The 15,542-nt window shown below is 45.6% G+C and overlaps 2 protein-coding genes across 3 annotated transcripts in view; both read left to right on the forward strand.

Annotated features, from left to right (window-relative positions):
• The window catches only part of LOC115126291 (CREB3 regulatory factor-like), a 42,841-nt gene that overhangs the window by 3,666 nt on the left and 23,633 nt on the right, over positions 1-15,542 (forward strand). For both annotated transcript variants that reach the window (XM_065001266.1, XM_065001267.1), the window contains exons 2-4: positions 9,286-9,536; positions 9,809-9,925; positions 12,015-12,843. In XM_065001266.1, coding sequence (XP_064857338.1) covers positions 9,528-9,536; positions 9,809-9,925; positions 12,015-12,843 — 955 coding nt within the window. In that variant the 5' untranslated portion in view covers positions 9,286-9,527. The remainder of the gene's footprint in view (positions 1-9,285; positions 9,537-9,808; positions 9,926-12,014; positions 12,844-15,542) is intronic.
• The window catches only part of LOC135560124 (keratin-associated protein 5-1-like), a gene marked incomplete at its 3' end in the record, with an annotated part of 4,601 nt that continues 1,916 nt past the window's right edge, over positions 12,858-15,542 (forward strand). Inside the window, exons 1-3 of the mRNA XM_065001269.1 lie at positions 12,858-13,410; positions 15,162-15,226; positions 15,349-15,542. The exon at positions 15,349-15,542 is cut by the window's right edge and continues 76 nt beyond it. Coding sequence (XP_064857341.1) covers positions 13,044-13,410; positions 15,162-15,226; positions 15,349-15,542 — 626 coding nt within the window. The remainder of the gene's footprint in view (positions 13,411-15,161; positions 15,227-15,348) is intronic.

Genomic DNA, 15,542 nt, shown 5'->3' on the forward strand with positions numbered 1-15,542 from the left:
CACTCCCAGGAATTCCAGTTCCACAATAAATGTTTGTTTTGTTCGATAAAGTCCATTTATGTCCAAATACCTCATTTTTGTTCACGCATTTAGTTCACAAATCCAAATTCACGAGGCGCAGGCACTTAGTCCAGACAAAAAGTCAAAAGTTATATTACAGTTTGTAGAATCATGTCAAACTATGTACAGAATCAATCTTTAGGATGTTTTTCACATAAATCTTCAATAATGTTTCAACCGGACAATTCCTTTGTCTTTAGAAATGAAAAGGAACGCAGCTCGCTCTCACGGCTGCACGCATGATTTAGCTCATGGCATTCTGCCAGACCTCTTAGTCAAACAGCTCTTATTCGCTCCCCCTTCACAGTAGAAGCCTGAAACAATGTTCTAAAGACTGTTGACATCTAGTGGAAGCCTTAGGAAGTGCAATCGGACCAAATTTACACTATCTTGGATAACCTACAAACCTCAGATTTCCCACTTCCTGGTTGGATTTCTTCTCAGGTTTTTGCCTGCCATATAAGTTCTGTTCTACTCACAGACATCATTCAAACAGTTTTAGAAACTTCAGAGTGTTTTCTATCCAAATCTACTAATAATATGCATATCTTCGCTTCTGGGCCTGAGTAGCAGGCAGTTTCCTCTGGGCACCTTATTCATCCAAGCTACTCAATGCTGCCCCCCATCCATAATAAGTTAAGACTTAGCCTCACCCATCTCTTTAACGATTCACATGTGAGGCCATGTGCTAAACAGAGTGAGTAGTGTAGTAAACAACCACAGATTTCAAGACTAAAAGTGGTAAAAGTAGTAGCCTACAATAAGGAAAAACTCCAGGTAAAAATACACTTTATCTAGTCCTATATCCTAATCAGACTTTAGTGCAGATCATGTTGTTCTTCGCATCACCTTCTCACCTTCTGGTAAACACTCTCTGTATCAAATCAAATCTAAGTTGCACAGGATACAGGAGGTGTAGCAATATCAAAAACAAAAAAAAGATTAAAGATATTTTATAATTATTACCCAGACACACTTGTCTAAATTGATGAGTCATGTGAAAGAAATGCAATAAACACCCCCCAGCCACATCTAGCTACGTGGATGAGTCACTATTGTCTCGACATGTACACATGTCCATGAAATACAATAGATAATCACCCCCAAATACACCTAGCTAACTTTTGTTTAGACGTGAAGCTAGCGACCTAAACAATGAACCAGTATAATCCCAACTCATACTACTACCACCAATACAAACTGTTTGTCATAGTATGAGTAGTATGAATCTGCAGGTAGTTAAAGCTAACCAACTAGGTTCAATGTTAGCTCGCTAGCTAACATTAGGCTATAACTAGCAATGAAAATTGATTTCTGATTCTGATAATATTACTACACAGATCATACACGTAACATTAGCTAGTGAGCCAGCAAGCTGACGTTTGCTAGGTAGCTAATATTACGCTTTAACTTGCAATGAAAATTACTTTCTGACTAAATTAGAAACGTATAATATCTGAAAATGTAGCTAGACTCTTAACCATGTACATGGATGAATGCTTCACGGCAGACTGGAACCTTTTAACACCGGTTTGTTTGTAGCTACATCTTGTTTGGTCAGCATTGTGTCAAGTCACTCGGTTCACACTGACCGTGGCGTGTGCAGAAAGTATCTCGCCGCAACTTTTCCAAACTGATCTGTCGATACCGCTTGCTAAATTCAGTGCTTAAATTTTGTTGAGAAAAGTAGCAAAACTTTTGTAGTTCTCGATAGGTAACGTTTTATCTTAGGCTCATCATTTAACAATTGTACTCGTATTTACCAATGGACTACACGTTTGTTATTAAGGCACATGAAAGTTCACATGTTCCAGAAGGCATTTCTGCCAAAAAACGTATTTTGATCAATATGTTTTAAAAAGTTTTTTTTATTTTTTAAAGAACTTCAAATGCCTCTCCTGTGAAATAGTGTCATGTGACATGCGGCTAGCTTTCCTGAAACGGGTCACATTTGACTGGGTCATTAGTGTCCTTCTGGTCCTTTCATGTACTGCTATTGTTTTACAGATATAGGTTTAAGTAGCCTCTCTAGAGACTGATCTATTGTCAGTTATTAGTTCCCTCCTCTTCATGTTGAAGGTTAGGGTCTTGGGGAAGGTAAACTGATCCTATATCTGTCCCTAAGGGGCAATGTCTACCCGGAACGTTGTTTCAGGAATTCGATAAATTGTCCCATTGACACTGATCTAAGGTCAGTTTTAAGTTTCCCCTCTGTCATCAACCCTCGTTAGGGCTCTGGGGTGAAGTTTTCCCCTGGGTATCGATCTAGAATCAGCTAGAGGGGGTGCAAAACTGACCCAAGATCGGCATTTAGGGGAAATTTAAACTGATCCTAGGTTTGTCCTTAAGGGGAAACGTCTACATGGTTTGGCTTTCTAGTTAGATGCTGAACTGATCCTAGAGCTGTCCCTATGGGAGCCTCCGTTTGCATCCCAAATGGCACCCTATTCCCTATGGGCCCTGGTCGAATGTATAGGTAATAGGGTGCTATTTAGGACATCGTCCCAGTGTCCAGGCTGGAATGTCTCAGTAAGGCTGTGCTTATGACCTGGTTGGCTGGCACCAGTGGCCTTTGGACTCGGTCTAAGTTATATCAACACTCAATAAATGATTGATAGATTGTTGTTTTTATATTCAGACTACTATGGTAGGCTGTAGGCAGGTATGCATTGCAGCGTAGGCATTCAATTGGACATTTGAGTAATTTAGTGTGAGCTCATATCCAGAGCAGTTTACAGTTCGGATTAGTATTAGGCAGGAACCACAATGCACTTTTTAAAATATATATATCTAGGGCAGTGGCTCTCAAACCTCTCCCCGGGGAACATCACACGTTTCACTCTTCTGTTGTAGCCTTGAACTAGCTCACCTGATTCACCTAGTCGAGGGTATGATGATTAGCGGATCAGTTGAGTCAGGTATGCTAGCTCTGAAATAGATCAAATACTTGGAAGGTGCTTGGGGGTCCCTGAGGAGATCTTTTGAGATCCACTAATCTATGCTACTGCATAACATTAGTAGGCTACAGTACAGGCAGGTAGTTACCCCATGAAACCTAGTAGGCAGCTAGACAAAATACATGCATTGTTTTAATATCCAGGCTACTATAGCAACGGCACCCTATTCCCTATATAGTGCATTACTTTTGACCAGGGTCCATATATGGAGAGATTTCAGTGCCAACAGAAGTTTCATTTGAATTCCATCATTTAGAATTTCTATCAGTTAATTGCATTTGAATAGAATATTTTTGAATTCACGAATTGAACACATTCCTATGGGCTTTAGCTAAGTGGGATAACACAGTCTAGTCACATCCCTATGGGCTTTAGCTAAGTGGGATAACACAGTCTAGTCACATCCCTATGGGCTTTAGCTAAGTGGGATAACACAGTCTAGTCACATCCCTATGGGCTTTAGCTAAGTGGGATAACACAGTCTAGTCACATCCCTATGGGCTTTAGCTAAGTGGGATAACACAGTCTAGTCACATCCCTATGGGCTTTAGCTAAGTGGGATAACACAGTCTAGTCACATCCCTATGGGCTTTAGCTAAGTGGGATAACACAGTCTAGTCACATCCCTATGGGCTTTAGCTAAGTGGGATAACACAGTCTAGTCACATCCCTATGGGCTTTAGCTAAGTGGGATAACACAGTCTAGTCACATCCCTATGGGCTTTAGCTAAGTGGGATAACACAGTCTAGTCACATCCCTATGGGCTTTAGCTAAGTGGGATAACACAGTCTAGTCACATCCCTATGGGCTTTAGCTAAGTGGGATAACACAGTCTAGTCACATCCCTATGGGCTTTAGCTAAGTGGGATAACATAGTCTAGTCACATCCCTATGGGCTTTAGCTAAGTGGGATAACACAGTCTTGTTACATGCAGTAGATCCGGTTCGCACCCAGTCAGTCACAAGAATAGGAAGTGGAAAAGCTATCCTAAGAAGAACCATGACAAGGCTATTCAATGATATCCTTATGGGGCCCACACGCCCTGCTAACGTGTCCTGCGTGGCCTGTGATCACCACAGAAGGGAACAGAAGACGCGTCCATGTTCCAGGGAGTCTTAGCTTTTGGAATGGGGTCATAATAGCTTATAGCCCAAACCGTTCAAACTCTAGAGTGAAATTCATAAGAAGAACATGCGTTCAACATGCCACATTGGCTTCAGAAAACAGCCAGAAACCCCTCTGTCCGTACCGCTACCTTCTGTTTACCACAGAGAGCGTTTGATTCTATCTGTTCTCCTCTACCTTTCCTGGCCGGCAAAGTATCAGGATGTTGTCTCTGTTTTTTAATCAGAATTTAGAGAACTGAATTTGAAAACGGAATCTGAATGTGTCTAAGTTGAATGGGTAACACTGAATTTATAGTTCGTAGACTTGATACACAGACAACCAATGCAATATCTACCATATTGAAACTGAATATATACATATTGCATTTGAATATTCAAATGCATAGAAATATAATTTTTAAATTTAATGCAATATTCATTCATTCATTCCAGTTTCAAATCATTAAATACGAGTTAAATGTATTAATTCAATGATTCAATTTGAGCATTACAAATGAAGTAATATCGAATTCAACTACAATATCTAAATGCAAATTCAGATGTGTTGAATTCAAATACAGTTTCTTTTGGCACTGAAATCGCTCCATAGCAACAGAGCAATAAATAGGGAATAGGGTGTATTTGGGATGCAACCTAACAGCAGGCAGCATAGGTACAGTGACCGTAGGCTAAATGGAGACACCACATGAAACACAGCAGCATATAGGTAGAGTGACACATCGTGTCAATAGTACAGGGGTCACGGGGAGGTGAAACGAGTTTGGTGACTCTGGATTGGCTAATGGCTACATAACGTATATGATGTCAACACATCAGACTCTTCCACAGCTATAGCCTATCTGAGTTTCTACACACACACACACACAGACACACTGTGTTTCCTCATTCCTATGTGCCTTAGGTCAGCTCAGAAGCGTAGCATGATGTTGTTGTTCCATAAGAACAGTTCTAAGGTCAGTGGTGACCTGTGTTGACGTCAGGGTGGACTGATCCTTGATCTGTTCTTACCGCTGCTATTTCTCTTAACACCTCAGATTATCTTGTGTGTGTGTGTGTGTGTGTTTGTGTGTGTTTCCATTAGTAAAATGTGATGCCGGGCTTTTGACCGGCAGCATTTTTAATTGACCGGACATTTGAGAAATGCACCGGGCCCATCTGCATTGTAACCTGATCCGGGTGTCTACCCACGGTGCTCAGAATGACACAAATCACATTCAGATTATGGTTATTCATCCTAACAGAGCATGAAACTCTTCTACACCTGCATTGCTTGGGGTTTTAGGCTGGGTTTCTGTACAGCACTTTGAGATATCAGCTGATGTAAATTATATAAATACATTTTATTTGATGAAACTCTAGGATGCAATGACGCTCATCCTTCTTACTGAATTCTGATGCACACTTTGAAGATGTTAGAATAAAAGAAAACTTCAAAAAGCAATGAGGCTGATGCAACAGATCAGAACGTTTCGCTTGTTGATAAAGAGCAATATGGAAGTCTTTATAAAATAAATAACTGCTTCTGCTTTTGTAAGGTGGGATTTTGACTCGGCTACTTTGAAGCAAGGTGGGACATGCCTCATAATATGAAGTAAAACGTTCAGGTTTCAAACAATGAAGTATATATGTTTTCAAAATGTATGCTGCCTCCAGCTCATTGTAAAGTGGTGGGTGACACGTTGATAGCCTGCCTACCGTTGCTTATGCACTGGAATGGTGAATGGGAAACGTGCTTTAATTACCAGTTGACAAATACAAATAGTATCTCTTTTTAATTGTGGCCATCAACTGTTTTTAACACACAATTGTATTTAGGATAGTTGTGCAATGATAGGGCTTATAAAAGCATGTTTCACTCCAGCAACAACAAGCTGCTTGAGGAGCAGCAAGCTGTTTGAGGAGCAGCAACAAGCTGTTTGAGGAGCAGCAGCAGCAACAAGCTGCTTGAGGAGCAGCAGCAGCAACAAGCTGTTTGAGGAGCAGCAACAACAACAAGCTGTTTGAGGAGCAGCAGCAACAAGCTGTTTGAGGAGCAGCAGCAGCAACAAGCTGTTTGAGGAGCAGCAGCAGAAACGAGCTGTTTGAGGAGCAGCAGCAGCAACAAGCTGTTTGAGGAGCAGCAGCAACAAGCTGTTTGAGGAGCAGCAGCAGCAACAAGCTGTTTGAGGAGCAGCAGCAGCAACAAGCTGTTTGAGGAGCAGCAGCAGCAACAAGCTGTTTGAGGAGCAGCAGCAACAACAAGCTGTTTGAGGAGCAGCAGCAACAAGCTGTTTGAGGAGCAGCAGCAACAAGCTGTTTGAGGAGCAGCAGCAACAAGCTGTTTGAGGAGCAGCAGCAACAAGCTGTTTGAGGAGCAGCAGCAACAACAAGCTGTTTGAGGAGCAGCAACAACACGCTGTTTGAGGAGCAGCAGCAGCAACAAGCTGTTTGAGGAGCAGCAGCAACAAGCTGTTTGAGGAGCAGCAGCAACAAGCTGTTTGAGGAGCAGCAACAACAAGCTGTTTGAGGAGCAGCAACAACACACTGTTTGAGGAGCAGCAACAACACGCTGTTTGAGGAGCAGCAGCAGCAACAAGCTGTTTGAGGAGCAGCAGCAGCAACAAGCTGTTTGAGGAGCAGCAGCAGCAACAAGCTGTTTGAGGAGCAGCAGCAACAAGCTGTTTGAGGAGCAGCAGCAACAAGCTGTTTGAGGATCAGCAGCAAGCTGTTTGTGGAGCAGCAGCAAGCTGTTTGAGGAGCAGCAGCAACAACAAGCTGTTTGAGGAGCAGCAGCAGCAACAAGCTGTTTGAGGAGCAGCAGCAGCAACAAGCTGTTTGAGGAGCAGCAGCAGCAACAAGCTGTTTGAGGAACAGCAACAAGCTGTTTGAGGAACAGCAACAAGCTGTTTGAGGAGCAGCAGCAGCAACAAGCTGTTTGAGGAGCAGCAGCAGCAACAAGCTGTTTGAGGAGCAGCAACAACACGCTGTTTGAGGAGCAGCAGCAGCAACAAGCTGTTTGAGGAGCAGCAGCAGCAACAAGCTGTTTGAGGAGCAGCAGCAACAAGCTGTTTGAGGAGCAGCAGCAACAAGCTGTTTGAGGATCAGCAACAAGCTGTTTGAGGAGCAGCAGCAAGCTGTTTGAGGAGCAGCAACAAGCTGTTTGAGGAGCAGCAGCAACAACAAGCTGTTTGAGGAGCAGCAGCAACAACAAGCTGTTTGAGGAGCAGCAGCAGCAACAAGCTGTTTGAGGAGCAGCAACAAGCTGTTTGAGGAGCAGCAGCAGCAACAAGCTGTTTGAGGAGCAGCAGCAGCAACAAGCTGTTTGAGGAGCAGCAGCAGCAACAAGCTGTTTGAGGAGCAGCAGCAACAACAAGCTGTTTGAGGAGCAGCAGCTCTCCTGCTGTCGGACAGATTTTCTGCTCCAACTAGGTTCTGTACCTGTTTGCTGTTTCGTGTGATTAAAAAGCGGCAATTTAATTCCACTAAATTATGCAAATGAACCTATAGACCGATAAGTATGACCTGTCAAATGTACTTCCATCAACTGGTATTTCCATTAATGAATTTGCAAAAAAACGTTATTTTGCTGCATCCTGTTTCCATTTATCATAATTGAGATGTTTCTACAACTTGATTGGAGTCCACCTGTGGTAAATTCAATTGCTTGGACATGAGTTGTAAAGGCACACACCTGTCTATATAAGGTCCCACAGTTGACAGTGCATGTCAGAGCAAAAACCAAGCCATGAGGTCGAAGGAATTGTCCATAGAGCTCAGAGACAATAATGTGTCTAGGAGCAGATCTGGGGAAGGGTACTGAAGCATTTCTGCAGCATTGAAGGTCCCCAAGAACACAGTGGCCTCCATCATTCTTAAATGGAAGAAGTTTGGAACCACCAAGACTCTTCCTAGAGCTGGTCGCCCGGCCAAACTGAGCAACCGTGGGAGAAGGGCCTTGGTCAGGGAGGTGACCAAGAACCCGATGGTCACTCTGACAGAGCTCCTCTGTGGAGATGCAAGAACCTTCCAGAAGGTCAACCATCTCTCTCAATCAGGCCTTTATGGTAGAGTGGCCAGACAGAAGCCACTCCTCAGTAAAAGCAACATGACAGCCTGCTTGGAGTTTACCAAAAGGCACCTGAAGGACTCAGACCATGAGAAACAAGATTCTCTGGTCTGATTAATCCAAGATTAAACTATTTGGCCTGAATGCCAAGTATCACGTCTGAAGGAAACCCGGCACCATCCCTATGGTGAAGCATGGTGGTGGCAACATCATGCTGTGGGGATGTTTTTCTGCGACAGGGACTGGGAGACATGTCAGGATCGAGGGAAAGATGAACGGAGCACAGTACAGAGAGATTCTTGATGAAAACCGGCTCCGGAGAACCCAGGACCTCAGACTGGGGCAAAGGTTCACCTTCCAACAAGACAACGAACCTAAGCACACAGCCAAGACAACTCCGGAGTGTCCTTGAAGGGCCCAGCCGGAGCAAGGACTTGAACCCGATCTAACATCTCTGGAGAGACCTGAACATAGCTGTGCAGCGACTCTCCTCTTCTAACCTGACAGAGCTGGAGAGGATCTGCAGAGAAGAATGGGAGAAACTCCCCAAATAAAGTTGTGCCAAGCTTGTAGTGTCAAACCCAAGAAGACTCAAGGCTGTAATCACTGCCAAAGGTGCTTCAACAAAGTACTGAGTAAAGGGTCTGAATACTTATAAATGTCATATTTCAGTTTATTTTTTATACATTTGCAAACATTTCTAAAAACCTATTTTGCTTTGTCGTTATGGGGTATTGTGTGTAGATTGAATAGGGGGAAAAACCATTTCATCAATTTTAGAATTAGGCTATAACGTCACAAAATGTGAAAAAAGTCAAGGGGTCTGAATACTTTCCGAATGCACTGTATATCTGGGAAACTGGCCCCAAGAGCATTGCTTATGTCCTTAGATGACTTCTCTCACACATCTTGTTTAGACTATTGACCCCATGATGCCTTTCTCTCCCTGTCTCCTCTCCCCCTTTAGCGGTCCCAACAGTGAGCAGCGAGCACGGCGTCATGTGATGTGAAGTGTGTCTGTCGACCCTAAAGCCTTGACCTCTCACCCCTGACCCCGTGATGGCTTTCTCTCCCTGTCTCCTCTCCCCCTTTAGCGGTCCCAACAGTGAGCAGCGAGCACCGCGTCATGTGATGTGAAGTGTGTCTGTCGACCCTAAAGCCTTGACCTCTCACCCCTGACCCCGTGAGGTCACAGATGGTCCATATCTGGCCCGACCCAGGAGACTTCCTCCTCCATCCTGATCCTCAACATCAGTCAGTGAGCAGTGTGTTGTGTTCTGGCTGAACGCTCCAACGGCATCCTGACCACCTCCTAACACCACCCACCACCTTGGGCATGCCTCAGGTACACCACTGAGCTCTGTATATTCTGTGTCGTACTAAGAGTTGTTTTTTTTAGCTGTTTTATTTGAGTGAAGGTGATGACATTTCTTTACAACTTGAATATTGATATTAATTGACTGTCTAAATATCTTGTCCGGTAATAATACATGTACAACAGCGATTGTGATTCTGATTAGACAATATATTTAGACGGACGTTCTATTCTGTTTGTAATGATGCTCGTGAAAATGGTAGCTCAGCAGAGTAATGTGTGTCTGTGTGTGTGTCCTATAGCCGGGCATGAATGGGATGGAGCCTGCGTTTGGCGAGGCGTATGGGAGCCGTGGCTGTCTCCTCAGCCCCTACCCCCTGGCTGTCTCCCCTCTAGGGGGCAGGACCGAATATGACCAGGTAACTAACTCCCTAACTGCTTGTAATTGCTCCTAAGGTCCAGGTGTCTGACACATGAACATGTGTTTATAATGTGTCAGTCTTGTCCTTGTATTCTGCTCTACTACCACACTGCCTGGACTGCCTGTTATTACACTGACAGAACATAGTAATAACAGTGTTAACTTCTTGCGGCGAGCCATCCCGGATCTGGGATCGTGAATACACTCAAGCTCATTACCATAACGCAACGTTAACTATTCATGAAAATGTTCAGTTTTCCTGAAAGATTATTTGTGCAGGAGAAATCGGTCCGTTTGGTGCGTCACGTTTGGCTACCAAAAAAAAACGAAAATTCAGTTATCCAAACGCCGAACTTTTTTACGAAATTAACTCCATAATATCGACTGAAACATGGCAAACGTTGTTTAGAACCAATCCTCAAGGTGTTTTTCACATATCTCTTCGATGATATATGGTTCGTGGAAGTGTCCTTTCCCCTCTGAATCGCATGGCAAAATGCATGCAGCTGAAGATTACGCAACAATTTAGACAAAGGACACCGGGCGGAACCCTGGCAAATGTAGTCTCTTATGGCCAATCTTCCAATGATATGCCTACAAATACGCCACAATGCTGCAGACATCTTGGACGAACGGCAGAGAGCTTAGGTTCATTCATCACACATTCACAGCCATATAAGGAGACGATGGGAAACAGAGCCTCAAAAATTCTGCTCGTTTCCTGTTTGAGGTTTCATCTTGGTTTTGCCTGTAGCATGAGTTCTGTGGCACTCACAGATAATATCTTTGCAGTTTTGAAAACGTCAGTGTTTTCTTTCCAAAGCCGCCAATTATATGCATAGTCGAGCATCTTTTCGTGACAAAATATTGCGCTTAAAACGGGGAGGTTAACCTCTTCAACCTATGGGGGCGCTATGTCATTTTTGGATAAAAAAACGTGCCCGTTTTAAGCGCAATATTTTGTCACGAAAAGTTGCTCGACTATGCATATAATTGCCAGCGTTGGAAAGAAAACACTCTGACGTTTTCAAAACTGCAAAGATATTATCTGTGAGTACCCCAGAACTGATCTTACAGGCGAAACCAAGATGAAACTTCAAACAGGAAATGAACAGGATTTTTGACGCTGTGTTTTACTGACGTCTCCTTATATGGCTGTGAATATGCTGTGAATGAGCTTATTCGCTCTGCCGTTCATCCAAGATGTCTGCAGCATTGTGGCGTATTTGTAGGCATATCATTGGAAGATTAGCCATAAGAGACTACATTTGCCAGGGGGCCGTCCGGTGTCCTTTGTCTAAATCGGTGCGTAATTCCCAGTGGCAACCATTGTACCTTGCGTTACAGAAGGAGACTCATACTTCCAGGAACGATACATCATTGAAGAGATATGTGAAAAACACCTTGAGAATTGGTTCTAAACAACGTTTGCCATGTTTCAGTCGATATTATGGAGTTAATTTGGAAAAAGTTTGGCGTTTGGATAACTGAATTTTCGTTTTTTTTTTGGTAGCCAAATGTGACGCACCAAACGGACCGATTTCTCCTGCACAAAAAATCTTTCAGGAAAAACTGAACATTTGCTATCTAACTGAGAGTCTCCTCATTGAAAACATCTTAAGTTCTTCAAAGGTAAATGATTTATTGAATGTTTTTGCTGGTTTTTGTGAAAATGTGGCCTGCTAATGCTAACGCTAAATGCTAACGCTAAATGCTAAATGATAGTTTGCTATGGTAGAGAAGCATATTTTTGAAAATCTGAGATGACAGTGTTGTTAACAAAAGGCTAAGCTTGAGAGCTAGCATATTCATTTCATTTGCGATTTTCATGAATAGTTAACGTTGCGTTATGGTATTGAGCTTGAGGCTATGATTACGCTACCGGATCCGGCATGGCTCGACGCAAGAAGTTAACAGACATACCTGTTGTTTATTATGGTGACGTCACCACAGAGCTGTAATGAACAAGACTCTATTTCTGTAACAGATCAATGTAAAGTAACGACACATTCTAGCCATGTCAACAATGAACAATGCTCTCCTCCCTCCCTCCCTCCCATCCCTCTCTCCCTACCTCCTCACCTCAGAGCGTGCTCCTGATGCTGGGCTCTCCAGCGACGCCGCGGAAACGGCCCTTCGAGTTGCTAAGCGACCTGGTGGACGACGGGGGCTTCGGCGAGGAGCTGCACGTGGAGCGCTGGGACGTGTCGGCGCTGGATGACATCACGCGCTACACCAAGCTGGGCCTCGGGGGGGAGCTGGCGAGCACCGAGGATGCCGTGCTGATGGGCCGTTGGAGCGGGACCCGGGAGGAAGAGGAGGAGGAGAGGAGGAAGAGGAAGGCACAGGCCATAGCTCAGCAGCAGACATCACATGTAACCACGATGATGGTAACGCATCTCCATGGAAACGGCATCACAATGACCCCCGACCCCTGTCTAGGCCACGCCCAGAGAGGCAGGGTAGTCAGAGAGCAGGTGGGACTTAATGTTACCATGGCGATCGAAAGGGTGACAGAAAAAGGAGGACAGGATGGGGGGATGAGGGTTCCTACGGTGGAGGTGTACCAGGTGGCAGAGGAGGAGGAGGTTGCCGCAGCTGTGTTGGCAGCGGCGGAAGTTGTTGCCGCGGTGACTGAGACGTCTGGGATTCTTCCGGGGGGGTCAGTGTTGGAACACAACTACTCTCTGACCCAGGGGGGGGATAGACCCTCGCCCTCCAGCCCCAGCTCTGAGACAGAGACAGAAGAGGAGGTAGAGGGGCAGGAGGAGGGAGAGAGGGAGGAGGAGGAGAGGGAAGAGCAAGAAGAGGTGTTGTTGTTGGAGGAAGAAGAGGAGGAGGAGGAAGGGGAGGACGGAGCAGGGGATGAGACTGCGGTGGAAGCAGAACTGTCCAGCTCGTCAGAAACAGAATTTGGTGAGTTCTGGATTCTGGAGTTTATGATGTCATCTGGAATGTCTCAGAGCTTTGATATGACCTATTAGGTCATAGCTATGTCACTTTTTCTACTCTATTTTCTTCTGCGTATCTTCTGTCATTCCTGCAAATTTGAAATGTTTTGTTTGAGCCAATCTCAGCCATTTGATATCAGACAAGACAGTAACTGAATTGTGTTCATGAAACATCACTCTACCTTGTTTTGGTGGCTATTGTCACACTCCTATTGTTGTGTGTGTGTGTGTCTGGCGGAGTGTGTGTGTGTGTGTTTGTCTGGCGGAGTGTGTGTTTGTCTGGCGGAGTGTGTGTTTGTCTGGCGGAGTGTGTGTTTGTCTGGCGGAGTGTGTGTTTGTCTGGCGGAGTGTGTGTTTGTCTGGCGGAGTGTGTGTGTTTGTCTGGCGGAGTGTGTGTGTTTGTCTGGCGGAGTGTGTGTGTTTGTCTGGCGGAGTGTGTGTGTTTGTCTGGCGGAGTGTGTGTGTTTGTCTGGCGGAGTGTGTGTGTTTGTCTGGCTGTGTGTGTGTGTTTGTCTGGCTGTGTGTGTGTGTTGTCTGCTGTGTGTGTGTGTGTGTGTGTGTGTGTTTGTCTGGAGTGTGTGTGTGTGTGTTTGTCTGGTGTGTGTGTGTTTGTCTGGCGGGTGTGTGTGTGTGTGTGTTTGTCTGGCGGAGTGTGTGTGTTGTCTGGCGGAGTGTGTGTGTGTGTGTGTGTGTGTTTGTCTGGCGGTGTGTTTGTCTGGCGGTGTGTGTGTGTTTGTGTTTGTCTGGCGGAGTGTGTGTTTGTCTGGCGGAGTGTGTGTGTGTGTGTGTGTGTTTGTCTCGCGGTGTGTGTGTTTGTCTGGCGGAGTGTGTGTGTTTGTCTGGCGGTGTGTGTGTTTGTCTGGCGGTGTGTGTGTTTGTCTGGCGGTGTGTGTTTGTCTGGCGGGTGTGTGTGTGTTTGTTTGTCTGGCGGTGTGTGTGTTTGTCTGGCGGAGTGTGTGTGTTTGTCTGGCGGTGTGTGTGTGTTTGTCTGGCGGAGTGTGTGTGTGTTTGTCTGGCGGGTGTGTGTGTTTGTCTGGCGGAGTGTGTGTGTGTGTTTGTCTGGCGGGTGTGTGTGTTTGTCTGGCGGGTGTGTGTGTGTTGTTTGTCTGGAGTGAGTGTGTGTGTGTTGTGTTTGTCTGGCGGTGTGTCTGTGTTTGTGTTTGTCTGGCGGAGTGTGTGTGTGTTTGTTTGTCTGGCGGTGTGTGTGTGTGTGTTTGTCTGGCGGAGGAGTGTGTGTGTGTTTGTCTGGCGGAGTGTGTGTGTGTGTCTGGCGGAGTGTGTGTGTGTGTTTGTCTGGCGTGTGTGTGTGTGTTTGTCTGGCGGGTGTGTGTGTGTGTTTGTCTGGCGGAGTGTGTGTGTGTGTGTGTTTGTCTGGCGGAGTGTGTGTGTGTGTTTGTCTGGCGGAGTGTGTGTGTGTGTGTTTGTCTGGCGGAGTGTGTGTTTGTTTGTCTGGCGGAGTGTGTGTGTGTTGTCTGGCGGAGTGTGTGTGTGTGTGTTTTGTCTGGCGGAGTGTGTGTGTGTGTGTTTGTCTGGCGGAGTGTGTGTGTGTGTGTGTGTTTTGTCTGGTGTGTGTGTGTGTTTGTTTGTCTGGCGGAGTGTGTGTGTGTGTTTGTCTGGCGGAGTGTGTGTGTGTGTTTGTCTGGCGGAGTGTGTGTGTGTGTGTTTGTCTGGCGGAGTGTGTGTGTGTGTTTGTCTGGTGTGTGTGTGTTTGTCTGGCGGTGTGTGTGTGTGTGTGTTTGTCTGGTGTGTGTGTGTGTGTGTGTTTGTCTTGCGGAGTGTGTGTGTGTGTTTGTCTGGCGGAGTGTGTGTGTGTTTGTCTGGTGTGAGTGTCTGGTGTGTGTGTGTGTGTGTGTTTGTCTGGCGGAGTGTGTGTGTGTGTTTGTCTGGCGGTGTGTGTGTTTGTCTGGTGTGTGTGTGTGTGTGTGTGTGTTTGTCTGGCGGGTGTGTGTGTGTGTTTGTCTGGCGGTGTGTGTGTGTGTGTGTGTGTTTGTCTGGCGGAGTGTGTGTGTGTGTTTGTCTGGCGGAGTGTGTGTGTGTGTGTGTGTTTGTCTGGCGGTGTGTGTGTTTGTCTGGCGTGTGTGTGTGTGTTTGTCTGGCGGAGTGTGTGTGTGTTTTGTCTGGCGGAGTGTGTTTGTCTGGTGGTGTGTGTGTGTTTGTCTGGCGGAGTGTGTGTGTGTTTGTTTGTCTGGCGGTGTGTGTGTGTGTTTGTCTGGCGGAGTGTGTGTGTGTTTGTTTGTCTGTCTGTTTGCGGAGTGTGTGTGTGTGTGTGTTTGTCTGGCGGAGTGTGTGTGTGTGTGTGTGTTGTGTGTGTGTGTGTTTGTCTGGCGGTGTGTGTGTGTGTTTGTCTTGTCTGGTGGTTTGTCTGTGTGTGTGTGTGTGTTTGTCTGGCGGAGTGTGTGTGTGTGTTTGTCTGGCGGAGTGTGTGTGTGTGTGTTTGTCTGGCGGTGTGTGTGTGTGTGTTTGTCTGGAGTGTGTGTGTGTGTGTGTGTGTTTGTCTGCGGAGTGTGTGTGTGTGTGTGTTTGTCTGGCGGAGTGTGTGTGTGTTTGTCTGTGTGTGTGTGTGTTTGTCTGGCGGAGTGTGTGTGTGTGTGTGTGTTTGTCTGGCGGAGTGTGTGTGTGTGTGTTTGTCTGGCGGAGTGTGTGTGTGTGTGTGTTTGTCTGGCG

The sequence above is a fragment of the Oncorhynchus nerka genome, linkage group LG15 (assembly GCF_034236695.1).
Source record: "Oncorhynchus nerka isolate Pitt River linkage group LG15, Oner_Uvic_2.0, whole genome shotgun sequence".
Classification (NCBI taxonomy): Eukaryota; Metazoa; Chordata; class Actinopteri; order Salmoniformes; family Salmonidae; genus Oncorhynchus; species Oncorhynchus nerka.